Source organism: Asparagus officinalis, chromosome 2 (genome assembly GCF_001876935.1).
Source record: "Asparagus officinalis chromosome 2, Aspof.V1, whole genome shotgun sequence".
In the NCBI taxonomy this organism is placed as follows: domain Eukaryota; kingdom Viridiplantae; phylum Streptophyta; class Magnoliopsida; order Asparagales; family Asparagaceae; genus Asparagus; species Asparagus officinalis.
This window is the reverse complement of record NC_033795.1, coordinates 2,277,598-2,295,807: the sequence shown is the minus strand read 5'-3', so window position 1 is coordinate 2,295,807 and position 18,210 is coordinate 2,277,598. Positions and strand designations below refer to the sequence as shown.

The 18,210-nt window shown below is 38.5% G+C and overlaps 1 protein-coding gene across 1 annotated transcript; it reads right to left on the bottom strand.

Annotated features, from left to right (window-relative positions):
* On the bottom strand, nucleotides 13,679–16,810 carry LOC109829883 (probable mediator of RNA polymerase II transcription subunit 37e; the record flags this gene model as incomplete). Its single annotated transcript, XM_020396962.1, has 2 exons — nucleotides 16,638–16,810; nucleotides 13,679–14,748 (listed from the first exon to the last, which is right to left on the bottom strand). A coding segment is annotated over exon 2 (1,017 nt), but the record flags the coding sequence as incomplete, so codon positions are not given.

Genomic DNA, 18,210 nt, shown 5'->3' with positions numbered 1-18,210 from the left:
CCAAGATAGATAGGTTGTTTTTTCGTGTCTTACCATGTCATATACTTGCTAGCACGCGATACGCTCGCGCGAACACCGGCACACGACATAGGACCTCAGTCAAATTAGCTCGTCCTATTTTTAGTGGTTCTTGTTCAGATCTGGTTGATCTCAATTATGCTTCGAAACTGGCGCAAGCGGTGCTTCTCGACTTGTGTGTAATCACTACAAAATATAAGGCATTGGGACTCTGACGAAGGACTAGACCTTTTGTCTTTTCCGTTTTTCTTCTTCCTCGCCTCTGTTCGTCTGTATATAAATCTCTCACTGTCTATCGATGATATTCATGTTTCGTTTCTCCATCATGCAAGTTTCGTTATTAGTGTGGCTTTGAACCCTCTAACTATATTAATCATTGATTGATCTGCCTCCTTCCTAACGCTACTTCCCCGCAATATAATTATTTATGATAAGGCTACAATTTATTACTATTCTCAAATCATCTTCTCCATTTTTTGGTTTATTAAGCATTTTCCACACACTCAGTTCCCCGGATGCTTGATCGTCGGGCCACCATGGCACCGCAGTCCTGGCCTCCCACACGCTTTTCCTCATGCAATCAGACATCGGGGTCTACCTCGGTCTGACGCATGACGAGGACTTGAGGACTAACTCCACTAAGGCATGCTCCGCGACATCCCCCACAATTGTTCGAATAACCATGTAATACTCACCAATACACTAACATATTGTTGGTTTGAATTGGTTGAAAGGCTTGGGTTTTGACCCTCTTCTCTAGAAAAACATAACCACTTGTACCCGACGCGTCTTTTTCGGCTTGGTCTCCCTACAACGTAACGTTATCTTCGAGCGAGAAAATTCCTTCAAAACCAGATTCCTCTTGGGTCTCGGCCGCAGGTCTAATTCTCCTTTTTGTCCTATGAGGCTTTGTTCCGATTTCAGCCGATGCGTGTAATTTCAAAAATCTAGTGTAAACAAAATAATCTTGAGTTTCTTTAAGATTACGCGACATTCAAATTTGAATAATATTTAACAATGTCACAGAACCCCCTTAAGTTTTGGGGTTAGCTAAAAACCCCCTTCAAATTTATTTGCAAATTGACAAAAACAAAGACTATTAACAAAAACTAGTAGTGACATCAAGTTTATTAATTTGTCGAGTATACATCAAATTCAATTTATTATATAATTTAGGCCCTAGATTATGTCTTGATGCTAATGCATTATCCTCCACATTAATTAGCCCAGCTTACAACACCGCCAGCAGAGCAAGCCTCACTACAGGTTTTCTTGTTCGTACGGCGTGTTTGATTCAAAAACTCTTATATGACAATCTTTAAATATTAAAAACCCTACATCAACAATTTAGGCTTCTAAGGCCCATATGAAATAAGACTCTACATCACTTTAGATAAATCGAAAACATCTCTTGAATACGTGTAACTTGTCAAAACATATTAAAAACAGAAATTTTTGTATTTAAAACTCATGCTAATTATTTTTAGATCTAGATCTTCAATAGAAATTCGTTCGGCTGATCTTTTATAAATTGAAATACTTTTTTTTATAGCACTATAAAAGCATCGTATGTTTAGTGCCAACAAATATGTAGGCTCACAAGAAACCACAAGAAAACTCTATGAAAAATGATTAAAACTGTGGTACAGGACTGAGGCAAGATGAAACTCCGCTTGAGGGTCGTTATAGAACTCAACAAGTAAGAAACGATCCTTCCTTGTCTATGCTAATAAACTCTTCTTTTGTTCTTTCGAAATCCTCCACAAAATCACCCAAAGAAAAGGGGTTAAGGGTTTTAGGTTTAGGAGAGAAGGAGGGGCTGCTAGGGTTAGAAAAACAGAGAATAAAGGCGTGGCTTTCTTCGTGTGATTAACATGTAATATATATGATACAAACCAGAATAAAATACACCGAAAATCAGAATACCGAAACTGGAAACTCGTTTGACTTAAAACATACCTTTCGGTATTTTAGCTGTTACTTTTTGCATCCCCATCAGAATGAGGCTGCATTACAAGATTTTGAGACTTACTGAAGAGAGCCTACAACTTTTTGCTCTTTTAAGTTTTTCTATATTCATACATCGTACGTAAGTGTAAAATATAATCTCTCCACTAGTCTATTATTTTTCAGATTTATTACACTCATGCATGTTTGTGTGCATTTTGCACTCATATAACATATATACATTGAATTGATCTCAAACCAATTCCTAGCATATTCAAACAATCACAATATATTATTATCCAAAGGATAAAACAATTATTGTATATTTATCGATAAAATATTCAAATTTTTTGCCGGTTTACTTGTTTCCGCACTTCAAGTTCAAAGGGAATGACTTGATCGCGTCGGAAAAAACACTGTCTGAAAACCCAAGTCTGTGGCCTTCGCACCAAGCTTTTCATATGCATAAGAGAACATTAGCGGCTTCTAAATCGGTCATCTGAAGGAGTTTGCATGGATGCCTAACACTGGCATAGTCCGCAATAAACCTCCATGTTCGATAATGATATCAAACAAAATACAATAACATAATTTATTTGGTTTGATTGTTGAAAGCTTTGTTTTGACCATCTCTCTAGAGAACCAACCACTTGCCTACACAAGCGTCATTTTTGGATTGCTCCTAACCTAAGTTATCTATCCGCACGATTGCGAAATTCTATTCAACAAGAATTCATCTTGGATCTCGCGACGAAGGTTTAATTCTGCCTTTTTGTCCTATGAGGCTTTGTTCGAATTTTCAGCCGATGCGTGTAATTATAAATCTCGTGTAAACAACATAATCTTGAGTTTCTTTAAGATTACGCGACATTCAATCTTGAATAATGATTACACATGTCACAGAACCCTTAAGTTTTGGGTTAGCCCTAAAAACCCCCTTAAATTATTTGCAAATTGACAAAAAAAAGCACTATAAAAAAACTAGTAAGTGACATACAAGTTTTCATTAATTTGTCGAGTTATAACATCAAATTCAATTTATTTATAGTAATTTACGCCCTAGATTATGTCTTGATGCTCAATTGATTTCTCCACAATTAGATTAGGCCCTAGCTTACAACAACATTGGTTATGTATTTTTGCCAACTCCCCTCCGTTTAGGATATCCAAGTTGGATGCAAGTCTTTATCATCATCATTATATGACCACGCAGTCTATTTGGCAATATTAATATCCCTGTCGATATTTCGGTCTGCACATGAGCCTGAATAGAAAGGGTCATGGAGTCATATATTTGTTATAAAATCTACTTTTATAAGATTGATGTCACATGTAACTTAAGTTACATTTTAAGGGTTAATTTTAGAAAACTCCCTCTTAGCTATAGGGGGCAAGTCAAAAAAGACCCCTCAACTTTTTTTTTGGCTATGAGGGAAACCTATTAAGGCAGAAGGATTCTTAAGCTAAGGCACGAGTTCGAGCCCCACCCTTACTAGTAAACCATGGGTGAATTGAGCCCCTTACCCCCTTCCAGTCACCAAGTTAGTAAGACAATTAAGGGACATGGGTGATAAACCTCGAACCTGGGCCTTTGGCCATGAAAATTGCTGACTTGAAACTGAGTAAATCTTCGTCAAATTTGGGGTGTTGTAGATAATCTTTCTCAACTAATAATATTTCTCAACTTTAATTTTTTTGATTTAATCCTATAAACTTTTCTCACTTAACCGCTCAAAACTAATATCATTGAGTCTTATCTATTATATAACAAGTATTTGAATAAGAAAGACTAAAATATCCGTTAATCATAAAAGAATTAGCTTGGTTTTTCCTAGATTAAAGAAAAATAGGAGCTATAGAAGGAAAAAGAAATAAAAATTGGTCGTGATCCTTTTATTGTCGGTTGAGAGTTTTTTAACTAAAAAACTTTCTTCAAGAGGGCATTTTCTCCAAATCTACATATTCAAGTAACTACACACTAAGGGGTTTTGTTGAGAGAAGTGTAAAAGATCAGGGGAGATTTTATGAGACATGCTATAGCTATAGTCGATGAGTGTTTTCTAAAATCGCACCAAAGTTAAGTGGCGTTATTTACAACACCCTCATAACTAGGATGTTTTACCAAATTAAATCAATTGAGTGCATTTTTTGAGACAATCTCTATAGCTGAGAGAGTTTTCAAAAAAAACATTTTTTTTCAAATTTGACTTGTTCACATTTTTGTCCCTTAAATTTTTAATAATTAAATATTAGTCCCTTAAATTATAAGCAATTTACAAATTTTGAGGGAATAATATAGAATTATTGGAGATCTAAAATCAAGGAACTTATATCTAAATAATATTTAAATATTGCTCTTTTAGGTAACGTATTAAATATCCGTCGATATATCGCTATATTAGCCGATATATCAAGTTAAAGACCTTAATAAATAATATTTAAGGTTTTGTATTGTTTTCTTTTATTTGGGGATTTTTTATGATATATCGATCATTATAAAAATATTGGCCGATACATCCCTTTGAAGATATCAACAAAATCGAGTCATTTTAATTTGATTATAAGCTAGGGTTTGGGTCATGTTTGGGAACCAAAAGCGAAACCCATGAAAGCCACAAAAGTCACAATTTGTCTTCCAAATCTCTCTACTCTCGGCTCTTCCACATTTTAGGCATATATTTTCATGCAAATTATTATATTTAAAATTCGTTAATATGTTAGATTATAGCTTACAATGTTATATTATGCATGAATATTATCTCATATGACACCTAATATTTTTTACATATCTCTAATTTCTCGATCTGATATCATAGATTTTAGTTGTCCAATATTTATCTGATGTCCAACACTTTGTAGTAGTCCTTTGAAAGCCTCTTGTAAAGTTTTCTAAGCAATGTATATAACTTCACAAAATAACTCAAAATCTCAGGACTTATTTAAAATATGATGCTTTAATTTTTCCATGCCTCCTCTACTATATAAATATGAGCTAAGCCTCTAGCCTCATATTATATGATGAATATTATATATCAATAGAATGACATACAATTTATTTGTGGTTAACAAAGGTTTTTAATTGTAAAACCTCAAAAATTTTGAAAATATTAATATAAATGATAATAAATTAGTTTTATTATGACTGGTGATCATTCTGGGATGAATGGATCAGATTGGAATCGATTTGAGATCGATTCGTAGTTTCAGCCTCGGTATCACGAGTCTGCTGAAATCTGACGCATTTGTATTTTTAATAAGTTTTATGTTGATCAGATAGATGTGAGGTTTGTGCCATTGATCTCAAAATTGTGAGATGGTTCTGTGGATAAAGTTTCATTGCATTCTGACGATGGAGACTGAAACCTAATTTTTTAATAATAAAATACTATTCATATATATATATATATATATATATATATATATATAACCTTTAAACAGTTAGGACCAAAGCCAAAATCCCCTCTCGATTCGTTCCATGAACGAGAGGTCCACAAATTGAACGATCAAACCTTTAAACAGTTAGGATCGTCTCAAATTCCCATCTTGGTCAAACCTTTAAACAGTTAGGACCAAAGCCAAAATCCCCTCTCGATTCGTTCCATGAACGAGAGGTCCACAAATTGAACGATCAAACCTTTAAACAGTTAGGATCGTCTCAAATTCCCATCTTGGTCAAACCTTTAAACAGTTAGGACCAAAGCCAAAATCCCCTCTCGATTCGTTCCATGAACGAGAGGTCCACAAATTGAACGATCAAACCTTTAAACAGTTAGGATCGTCTCAAATTCCCATCTTGGTCAAACCTTTAAACAGTTAGGACCAAAGCCAAAATCCCCTCTCGATTCGTTCCATGAACGAGAGGTCCACAAATTGAACGATCAAACCTTTAAACAGTTAGGATCGTCTCAAATTCCCATCTTGGTCAAACCTTTAAACAGTTAGGACCAAAGCCAAAATCCCCTCTCGATTCGTTCCATGAACGAGAGGTCCACAAATTGAACGATCAAACCTTTAAACAGTTAGGATCGTCTCAAATTCCCATCTTGGTCAAACCTTTAAACAGTTAGGACCAAAGCCAAAATCCCCTCTCGATTCGTTCCATGAACGAGAGGTCCACAAATTGAACGATCAAACCTTTAAACAGTTAGGATCGTCTCAAATTCCCATCTTGGTCAAACCTTTAAACAGTTAGGACCAAAGCCAAAATCCCCTCTCGATTCGTTCCATGAACGAGAGGTCCACAAATTGAACGATCAAACCTTTAAACAGTTAGGATCGTCTCAAATTCCCATCTTGGTCAAACCTTTAAACAGTTAGGACCAAAGCCAAAATCCCCTCTCGATTCGTTCCATGAACGAGAGGTCCACAAATTGAACGATCAAACCTTTAAACAGTTAGGATCGTCTCAAATTCCCATCTTGGTCAAACCTTTAAACAGTTAGGACCAAAGCCAAAATCCCCTCTCGATTCGTTCCATGAACGAGAGGTCCACAAATTGAACGATCAAACCTTTAAACAGTTAGGATCGTCTCAAATTCCCATCTTGGTCAAACCTTTAAACAGTTAGGACCAAAGCCAAAATCCCCTCTCGATTCGTTCCATGAACGAGAGGTCCACAAATTGAACGATCAAACCTTTAAACAGTTAGGATCGTCTCAAATTCCCATCTTGGTCAAACCTTTAAACAGTTAGGACCAAAGCCAAAATCCCCTCTCGATTCGTTCCATGAACGAGAGGTCCACAAATTGAACGATCAAACCTTTAAACAGTTAGGATCGTCTCAAATTCCCATCTTGGTCAAACCTTTAAACAGTTAGGACCAAAGCCAAAATCCCCTCTCGATTCGTTCCATGAACGAGAGGTCCACAAATTGAACGATCAAACCTTTAAACAGTTAGGATCGTCTCAAATTCCCATCTTGGTCAAACCTTTAAACAGTTAGGACCAAAGCCAAAATCCCCTCTCGATTCGTTCCATGAACGAGAGGTCCACAAATTGAACGATCAAACCTTTAAACAGTTAGGATCGTCTCAAATTCCCATCTTGGTCAAACCTTTAAACAGTTAGGACCAAAGCCAAAATCCCCTCTCGATTCGTTCCATGAACGAGAGGTCCACAAATTGAACGATCAAACCTTTAAACAGTTAGGATCGTCTCAAATTCCCATCTTGGTCAAACCTTTAAACAGTTAGGACCAAAGCCAAAATCCCCTCTCGATTCGTTCCATGAACGAGAGGTCCACAAATTGAACGATCAAACCTTTAAACAGTTAGGATCGTCTCAAATTCCCATCTTGGTCAAACCTTTAAACAGTTAGGACCAAAGCCAAAATCCCCTCTCGATTCGTTCCATGAACGAGAGGTCCACAAATTGAACGATCAAACCTTTAAACAGTTAGGATCGTCTCAAATTCCCATCTTGGTCAAACCTTTAAACAGTTAGGACCAAAGCCAAAATCCCCTCTCGATTCGTTCCATGAACGAGAGGTCCACAAATTGAACGATCAAACCTTTAAACAGTTAGGATCGTCTCAAATTCCCATCTTGGTCAAACCTTTAAACAGTTAGGACCAAAGCCAAAATCCCCTCTCGATTCGTTCCATGAACGAGAGGTCCACAAATTGAACGATCAAACCTTTAAACAGTTAGGATCGTCTCAAATTCCCATCTTGGTCAAACCTTTAAACAGTTAGGACCAAAGCCAAAATCCCCTCTCGATTCGTTCCATGAACGAGAGGTCCACAAATTGAACGATCAAACCTTTAAACAGTTAGGATCGTCTCAAATTCCCATCTTGGTCAAACCTTTAAACAGTTAGGACCAAAGCCAAAATCCCCTCTCGATTCGTTCCATGAACGAGAGGTCCACAAATTGAACGATCAAACCTTTAAACAGTTAGGATCGTCTCAAATTCCCATCTTGGTCAAACCTTTAAACAGTTAGGACCAAAGCCAAAATCCCCTCTCGATTCGTTCCATGAACGAGAGGTCCACAAATTGAACGATCAAACCTTTAAACAGTTAGGATCGTCTCAAATTCCCATCTTGGTCAAACCTTTAAACAGTTAGGACCAAAGCCAAAATCCCCTCTCGATTCGTTCCATGAACGAGAGGTCCACAAATTGAACGATCAAACCTTTAAACAGTTAGGATCGTCTCAAATTCCCATCTTGGTCAAACCTTTAAACAGTTAGGACCAAAGCCAAAATCCCCTCTCGATTCGTTCCATGAACGAGAGGTCCACAAATTGAACGATCAAACCTTTAAACAGTTAGGATCGTCTCAAATTCCCATCTTGGTCAAACCTTTAAACAGTTAGGACCAAAGCCAAAATCCCCTCTCGATTCGTTCCATGAACGAGAGGTCCACAAATTGAACGATCAAACCTTTAAACAGTTAGGATCGTCTCAAATTCCCATCTTGGTCAAACCTTTAAACAGTTAGGACCAAAGCCAAAATCCCCTCTCGATTCGTTCCATGAACGAGAGGTCCACAAATTGAACGATCAAACCTTTAAACAGTTAGGATCGTCTCAAATTCCCATCTTGGTCAAACCTTTAAACAGTTAGGACCAAAGCCAAAATCCCCTCTCGATTCGTTCCATGAACGAGAGGTCCACAAATTGAACGATCAAACCTTTAAACAGTTAGGATCGTCTCAAATTCCCATCTTGGTCAAACCTTTAAACAGTTAGGACCAAAGCCAAAATCCCCTCTCGATTCGTTCCATGAACGAGAGGTCCACAAATTGAACGATCAAACCTTTAAACAGTTAGGATCGTCTCAAATTCCCATCTTGGTCAAACCTTTAAACAGTTAGGACCAAAGCCAAAATCCCCTCTCGATTCGTTCCATGAACGAGAGGTCCACAAATTGAACGATCAAACCTTTAAACAGTTAGGATCGTCTCAAATTCCCATCTTGGTCAAACCTTTAAACAGTTAGGACCAAAGCCAAAATCCCCTCTCGATTCGTTCCATGAACGAGAGGTCCACAAATTGAACGATCAAACCTTTAAACAGTTAGGATCGTCTCAAATTCCCATCTTGGTCAAACCTTTAAACAGTTAGGACCAAAGCCAAAATCCCCTCTCGATTCGTTCCATGAACGAGAGGTCCACAAATTGAACGATCAAACCTTTAAACAGTTAGGATCGTCTCAAATTCCCATCTTGGTCAAACCTTTAAACAGTTAGGACCAAAGCCAAAATCCCCTCTCGATTCGTTCCATGAACGAGAGGTCCACAAATTGAACGATCAAACCTTTAAACAGTTAGGATCGTCTCAAATTCCCATCTTGGTCAAACCTTTAAACAGTTAGGACCAAAGCCAAAATCCCCTCTCGATTCGTTCCATGAACGAGAGGTCCACAAATTGAACGATCAAACCTTTAAACAGTTAGGATCGTCTCAAATTCCCATCTTGGTCAAACCTTTAAACAGTTAGGACCAAAGCCAAAATCCCCTCTCGATTCGTTCCATGAACGAGAGGTCCACAAATTGAACGATCAAACCTTTAAACAGTTAGGATCGTCTCAAATTCCCATCTTGGTCAAACCTTTAAACAGTTAGGACCAAAGCCAAAATCCCCTCTCGATTCGTTCCATGAACGAGAGGTCCACAAATTGAACGATCAAACCTTTAAACAGTTAGGATCGTCTCAAATTCCCATCTTGGTCAAACCTTTAAACAGTTAGGACCAAAGCCAAAATCCCCTCTCGATTCGTTCCATGAACGAGAGGTCCACAAATTGAACGATCAAACCTTTAAACAGTTAGGATCGTCTCAAATTCCCATCTTGGTCAAACCTTTAAACAGTTAGGACCAAAGCCAAAATCCCCTCTCGATTCGTTCCATGAACGAGAGGTCCACAAATTGAACGATCAAACCTTTAAACAGTTAGGATCGTCTCAAATTCCCATCTTGGTCAAACCTTTAAACAGTTAGGACCAAAGCCAAAATCCCCTCTCGATTCGTTCCATGAACGAGAGGTCCACAAATTGAACGATCAAACCTTTAAACAGTTAGGATCGTCTCAAATTCCCATCTTGGTCAAACCTTTAAACAGTTAGGACCAAAGCCAAAATCCCCTCTCGATTCGTTCCATGAACGAGAGGTCCACAAATTGAACGATCAAACCTTTAAACAGTTAGGATCGTCTCAAATTCCCATCTTGGTCAAACCTTTAAACAGTTAGGACCAAAGCCAAAATCCCCTCTCGATTCGTTCCATGAACGAGAGGTCCACAAATTGAACGATCAAACCTTTAAACAGTTAGGATCGTCTCAAATTCCCATCTTGGTCAAACCTTTAAACAGTTAGGACCAAAGCCAAAATCCCCTCTCGATTCGTTCCATGAACGAGAGGTCCACAAATTGAACGATCAAACCTTTAAACAGTTAGGATCGTCTCAAATTCCCATCTTGGTCAAACCTTTAAACAGTTAGGACCAAAGCCAAAATCCCCTCTCGATTCGTTCCATGAACGAGAGGTCCACAAATTGAACGATCAAACCTTTAAACAGTTAGGATCGTCTCAAATTCCCATCTTGGTCAAACCTTTAAACAGTTAGGACCAAAGCCAAAATCCCCTCTCGATTCGTTCCATGAACGAGAGGTCCACAAATTGAACGATCAAACCTTTAAACAGTTAGGATCGTCTCAAATTCCCATCTTGGTCAAACCTTTAAACAGTTAGGACCAAAGCCAAAATCCCCTCTCGATTCGTTCCATGAACGAGAGGTCCACAAATTGAACGATCAAACCTTTAAACAGTTAGGATCGTCTCAAATTCCCATCTTGGTCAAACCTTTAAACAGTTAGGACCAAAGCCAAAATCCCCTCTCGATTCGTTCCATGAACGAGAGGTCCACAAATTGAACGATCAAACCTTTAAACAGTTAGGATCGTCTCAAATTCCCATCTTGGTCAAACCTTTAAACAGTTAGGACCAAAGCCAAAATCCCCTCTCGATTCGTTCCATGAACGAGAGGTCCACAAATTGAACGATCAAACCTTTAAACAGTTAGGATCGTCTCAAATTCCCATCTTGGTCAAACCTTTAAACAGTTAGGACCAAAGCCAAAATCCCCTCTCGATTCGTTCCATGAACGAGAGGTCCACAAATTGAACGATCAAACCTTTAAACAGTTAGGATCGTCTCAAATTCCCATCTTGGTCAAACCTTTAAACAGTTAGGACCAAAGCCAAAATCCCCTCTCGATTCGTTCCATGAACGAGAGGTCCACAAATTGAACGATCAAACCTTTAAACAGTTAGGATCGTCTCAAATTCCCATCTTGGTCAAACCTTTAAACAGTTAGGACCAAAGCCAAAATCCCCTCTCGATTCGTTCCATGAACGAGAGGTCCACAAATTGAACGATCAAACCTTTAAACAGTTAGGATCGTCTCAAATTCCCATTTGGTCAAACCTTTAAACAGTTAGGACCAAAGCCAAAATCCCCTCTCGATTCGTTCCATGAACGAGAGGTCCACAAATTGAATGATCAAACCTTTAAACAGTTAGGATCATCTCAGAACTCCCACTTGGTCAAACCTTACTACAGTTAGGACCAAAACCAAAATCCCCTTTCGATTCCTTCCATGAACGAGAGGTCCAGCTTCGATTTGTGCAATCAAAACTATAAAAGTTAAGATTGCTTCCAATCTCAATTGATCAAACCTTATTCAGATTCTCTGAATAGAAATCCCACTTCAAATTTCCTTTGTACCAGGAGATAGAATATAAAATTCTTCCTCTCCGATTTTGGGTTTATCTCTACCAACAAACAAGAGACCAGGAGATAGAATATAAAATTTTTCCTCTCCATCATCGGGTTTATCTCTACCAACAAACAAGAGACCAGGAGATAGAATATAAAATTCTTCCTCTCCATCATCGGGTTTATCTCTACCAACAAACAAGAGACCAGGAGATAGAATATAAAATTCTTCCTCTCCATCATCGGGTTTATCTCTACCAACAAACAAGAGACCAGGAGATAGAATATAAAATTCTTCCTCTCCGATTCCGGGTTTATCTCTACCAACAAACAAGAGATCAGGAGATAGAATATAAAATTCTTCCTCTCCGATTCCGGGTTCATCTCTACCAACAAACAAGAGATCAGGAGATAGAATATAAAATTCTTCCTCTCCATCATTGGGTTCATCTCTACCAACAAACAAGAGACCAGGAGATAGAATATAAAATTCTTCCTCTCCGATTCTGGGTTCATCTCTACCAACAAACAAGAGACCAGGAGATAGAATATAAAATTCTTCCTCTCCGATTCTGGGTTCATCTCTACCAACAAACAAGAGACCAGGAGATAGAATATAAAATTCTTCCTCTCCATCATCGGGTTCATCTCTACCAACAAACAAGAGACCAGGAGATAGAATATAAAATTCTTCCTCTCCATCATCGGGTTCATCTCTACCAACAAACAAGAGAGAATATTACTCAGAATATTCTTAAGAATAACCTGAATACTCCAAATAGGTACACGAGTCTAAACTGTTTTCCTACCCTCAACAGGAAATTCCTGGAGAATATTACTCAGAATATTCTTAAGAATAACCTGAATACTCCAAATAATGCACGAGTCTAAACTGTTTCCCTAATCTCAACAGGAAGTTTCTGGAGAATATCACTGTACAAGTTCCAGCTTTAATTCAAGATCTCTACAATGGACAAGCGATAAACGCGATGCCGGAAGAATCTTAACTATTCTACAAAGCACTGAATAGATTGAGAGACAAAGAGATCAAAAGTTGAAGCCACCTACGGGTTCCTCTACACGATCTACTCAACCAAGCATTGAAAGGATCGTAAGTAAGATCTATCTTATCCAAAGCATCCCAGAACTCCTCTATAAAAGATTGAGTCTGTAATACTTTGGAGGGGGTATCTGTAGGCGTCAAAAAATACTGAAAGATATCCTAATACAGCTCAAGAGGAAATCATCCAAAAAGGCAGAAAAAAAACACAAGTCTTGACTGTCTCGCCGTACGAGACAGACTTGACTGTCTCGCCGCGCGAGACAGTCTTTACTGTCTCGCCGTGCGAGACAGTCTTTACTGTCTCGCGAGCGAGACAGACTTTTACTGTCTCGCCCACGCGAGACAGTCTTTGCTGTCTCGCCGTGCGAGACAGAATTTACTGTCTCGCACGTGAGACAGCTTTCAGATGGTCAAAACTACCTTTGCAACTGCCCTACACGTGGCCACTAACTGGCGAGACAGCAAACACTGTCTCGCCCGCCGAGACAGCAAATGCTGTCTCGCGAGCACTGTTCATCCAGAGGGTTATAAATACCCCCCGAAGGCCATTTTCAGAGGGGGATTCCGGCAGAGAGATCCAGGGCTGATCATTGTGAGCACTTCAGAGCAATCCAGAGCAGAGAGAGAGCAGAGGTGCTGATCTTACGGCCACTCCTTGATAATCAGGCTTTGACTTGATTTCAAGAAGAACGACTATCTTACATCGATAAGATATCGTTTCAATTTCTCACTTCGATAAACGAAGTCAGAATCATAAACCCCTCACGATTCAATCAGAATCTGTGACTTGGCGGTCCACGGGTCAAAGCGCTCCCGGCACAGGCAAAGATCCCACGAAAGCAGTGATCCAAACAACGATCCTGCGTTTATTTTCTCAAGAGTTGTAATTTTCTTTTTGTTGTGTAAAAGAGTCTTATAAAAAGGCTGTTTTCTTTGAATTTATTATAATCGACCGAAGATATAATGAATTCGACAACAAAACCAACTTTTGGCGAAAACAATAATGGGGTGACATCCATCAGCAGCAAGTCCTCTACCATTTCATCGTTCTCCCCGCTCAACACCGCGGCTTGAAGGGCAGCTCCGTAGGCTACAGCCTCGTCGGGGTTAATGCTCTTGCAGAGCTCCTTGCCGTTGAAGAAATCCTGCAGCAACTGCTGAACTTTTAGGATTCTAGTTGATCCACCAACAAGAACAACATCATGAATGGAGCTCTTCTCCATCCTTGCATCCTTCAAACACTTCTCCACAGGCTCAATACACTTCTGAAACAGATCCATGTTAAGCTCTTCGAACCTGGCTCGAGTAATATTAGCGTAGAAGTCGATGCCCTCAAAGAGGGCATCGCACTCGATCATTGTTTGGTAAGCCGAGGAAAGAGCCCTTTTCGCCCTCTCACAGGATGTCCTCAGCCTCCTAAGAGCTCTGGCGCTCTTGCTGATGTCTCTATTGTACCTCTTCTTGAACTTCTGAACAAAGTGGTCCACCATCCTATGGTCGAAATCTTCTCCGCCGAGATGGGTGTCTCCGGCTGTGGCCTTAACCTGGAAGATACTATCATCGATTACGAGACAAGAAACATCTAAAGTGCCACCACCCAGGTCAAAGATCAGAATGTTCCTCTCGTCAATGCTCGTATCCTTCTTCTCAAGTCCGTAAGCAATGGCAGCAGCGGTGGGCTCATTTATAATGCGCTTCACATTGAGGCCAGCAATGGCGCCAGCATCCTTAGTTGCCTGGCGCTGAGAGTCGCTGAAGTATGCAGGAACCGTGATGACAGCGTCCTCGACGGTGGAGCCTAGATAGGTCTCTGCAATTTCACGCATCTTCATCAGAACCATGGAGGAGATTTCTTCTGCGGAAAATCGCTTTTCTTCACCCTTGTACTCCACAACAATCTTCGGCTTGTCTTTCGAGCCAGAAACCACCATAAATGGCCACAGCTTCATGTCATTCTGCACGCAAGGATCACTGAATCTCCTGCCGATCAAACGCTTAGCATCTGAAACGGTTATCAAGTTGTGCATGTCAAAAGTTCCTTATGGAGAGCCACTGATAAGAACTCACATATTTAAACCAAAATACCATGTATATAAATGTAAGCTACGGGTAAAAAATTACTAGGCTGCTGGCCATCATAAACACTATACATTATCTGTTATCGAAATTTATCGAAGTCTGGTTAATTATAGAAAATGTATAACATGTACACATGCTATATTCTCTTGCATTAATATACCGCAGTATTCTTCGTAGTAAAGCCATGGTCGCCTGTATATTCTCCATGATATGGCAGCGACAAATTTATAAATGGAATCGTAGCGGTCAATTAATTGACCAAAAAAAAAGAGTTTATAGGCAAAACATTCCATTATAGTAGTGTGTGTGTGTACATGAAACTGATATATCCTTCTAAGCCTCAAGGAACTAGCAACATGTACAGTATTCTTTTCATGTCTACTAAAGTATCAAATGCCTATATTGTAGTTGTGAGGGAAAATGACAAGTTGCTTCAAGAAAGAAAGAAAGAAAGAAATAAATGTAATCGAACTAATCAAACATGAAGGATCTATATGTATGTACCTTGACGCCTCCCTACACTTCAACTAATCAAGCACAACGTCAGCGGACAGGGGGCACAAATAAACAACAAAATGGCAAATTTGAACTAATTTTTTTTTATGTAAGACAACTAATTTTAAAAAAAATCTTTTCCCCTAAAAAAAAGTTCTTTTAAGTAATGAATGACATTGGCAACCAAAGAATATAGGGTAAGTTACACTGAACCCATAAGACCTATCGGTGTTTTGCAGTAATCCCCCAATAACTTTCAAAATCAAACTAAACCATCAATAACTTTAGCATTTGGCAAGTTCAAAAAAGATCGAATGATTCTTGGATGTGAAAGCAAATTATAAAAGCTAGAGATAAGTTGATTAACAGATTTAGAAATGTCATTAGCCTGCAGGAAATCATTGGTAAATGCTGTATTGGCGGGAAAATACATATTTCATCAGTTTACAGACTCCTGATTCAACCTGCACCTCAAGTTGGTTGGATGAACACAATATGGGACAATATACATTATCTTAAACATTCTTTCATCTTATGATTAGCTGCTCAATCAAAATTATTAACACAGGACAAATTGTGTAGCATGAGAGTTCTCAATGCAAATCAGTGTGTTCTCTGCTCAAGTCAACAGGAATCTCGCTGCCACTTATTCTTTGAGTGTCAGTTTTCAACTATTGTTTGGAATTTGGTGATGGAATGGCTGAAGTTCGATTGGAGATCATGTGATTGGAGTTGTATTATAAACTGGTATAGTTACAGGCTCAGAAGGAAGGGATTTACTGAAAAATTAAAGAGGATGGCTTTATCTATTTCAGTATATCTGATATGGCAAGAAAGGAATCAGAGGATTTTCTAGAGTAAAGCTCGACAACCTGAGGTAACAGAGAGAATGACCAAATATATAGACCTTACACCAACTTAAACTCCTAGAAATCAGCAACAAACAATTCAAAAAACACATGACAATTGAGTCATTGACTAAGTAAACAACTAAACCACTACTAACATACTATACTGAAAAATAGGAAACAACCTAACAACTAATTTTAAATCAGTTATTCAACACAAGATTATATGCAATGCACAATGCAATGTTGTCATCTAGTATAATATAAACGAAAAACAAAGCTTTTATCATCTAAAAAAATGAGAATTTAATAGGTTAAATACTACTAATCCAAAAATGCATTTTCCTTAACCAACACGGGTATTAACTGAGGACAAAAACCCTTGAGCAAGCAACAAATAATACGTACATTATTATTTTCACAGCAGACAAAAAGCAAAAAGAGATGAGGATATCAGAGAGGGGCTGACCGAAGACGGTGTTGACCGGATTCAACGCGGCCTGGTTCTTGGCGGCGTCGCCGACGAACCTCTCGTTGTCGGTGAACGCCACGTAGGACGGCGTCGTCCTGTTGCCCTGGTCGTTGGCGATGATCTCGACTCGGCCGTGCTGGTAGACCCCGACGCAGGAGTAACGTCGTCCGCCAGATGTATCGAAAGCGGCGGGGCGGCGGGGGGCCGGCGCGCTTCGCTTCGTGATCTCCTCCGCCCATTAATTCTCGAAACAATTAAAAGAGTAGAAGACGAAGTGATGAGGAGCGGTTGGTACGTGGTTTTTTATTTCTTTTCTTGGGAGCTAAAATGGCGCTTAAATAACCTATCGCTTCGCGTCCTTTTACACTTTAATCCCTGAGTTTTAAAAAGTGACAAAAATATCTTAAGTTATTCACGGTTGAACATGACATGATAAACACCGTTAAAAAATCCGTTATGATAAAAATACCCCTCCATAGAAATTAATGAAAAGGTAAAGGACAATTATAGTAGTAGATGTGACAACAAATAGGATCGATACAATTACAAAAATATCATATGCTAATTACGTGAAAATATTCTTAGGAATATATACATTCCCACTTGTAACTAGCAGAAGGTACAACTATGCTATTTTTTTACAACTTAGAGAGTATTAATTGTTATTTTTTTTACAATTTAAAGTATTAACGTGCTATTTTTTTACAACTTAGGATACTTAAATATAAAGATTATGAAACAATAAATAATTATTTAAGGGTCACTTAGCTTTTTTTTAATTTTTTAATGGGCACGCTTCCTTTTTTTCTTTTTGGGAGGAAACGAGGGGGCGGGTTTTTAATTTGGCCACGGTGTAGCTCTTCGAGGTTTTTTGCTCCTGAATTTCGTATTGTGTTTGGGAAAATTTGTTTAGTACCCAAATGTTGGCCAGATTTATTTTGAAGGCCGAGGAATAGGAGGAAACGAGGAGTAAGTTCTAGAATTTTAACCATTCTATTTATGGTGAAAAAAACTGCCCCCTTCTTTTAGTCTATAGAGGTGGTTTCTGTGGAATTTGTATTGAGATACTATATATTAAACGATGTACTATATACTAAAACGACTGTCACTAATCGTGGTGTTGAGAAGAGACAATTGTTATTACTAAATGGACATTAATTAAAAATAAAAGCAAAGACATTAATGGAGCAGAAACACAAAATGGGGACTTTACCAGACAAAATCAGTGAAAAAGAATAACAGCAGTGGAATTTAGGGGCTGTTTGGTTGTATGTTTTTACCATGTAAAAGGATAAAAAATATAAAAAAGTGGGTCCTAATGTCAGCTTTCATCACTTTCAATTATTTGTTTGTAGTTGTGAAAATAGTGTAAAGTGATTTCATATGCTGATGTGGCTTGTAAAATGATTTCATAAAAAAACATGATTTTAGGAGAAAACTGATATTAAAGTCAGAAAAAAATAATAAAAAATAATTCCAACCAATATGATTATTTGAGTAGGGACCTGTAGGCTGTCTAAAAATCACAATAGATAGTTTATCCCCCATCAAATACCGATGATGAAAGTTA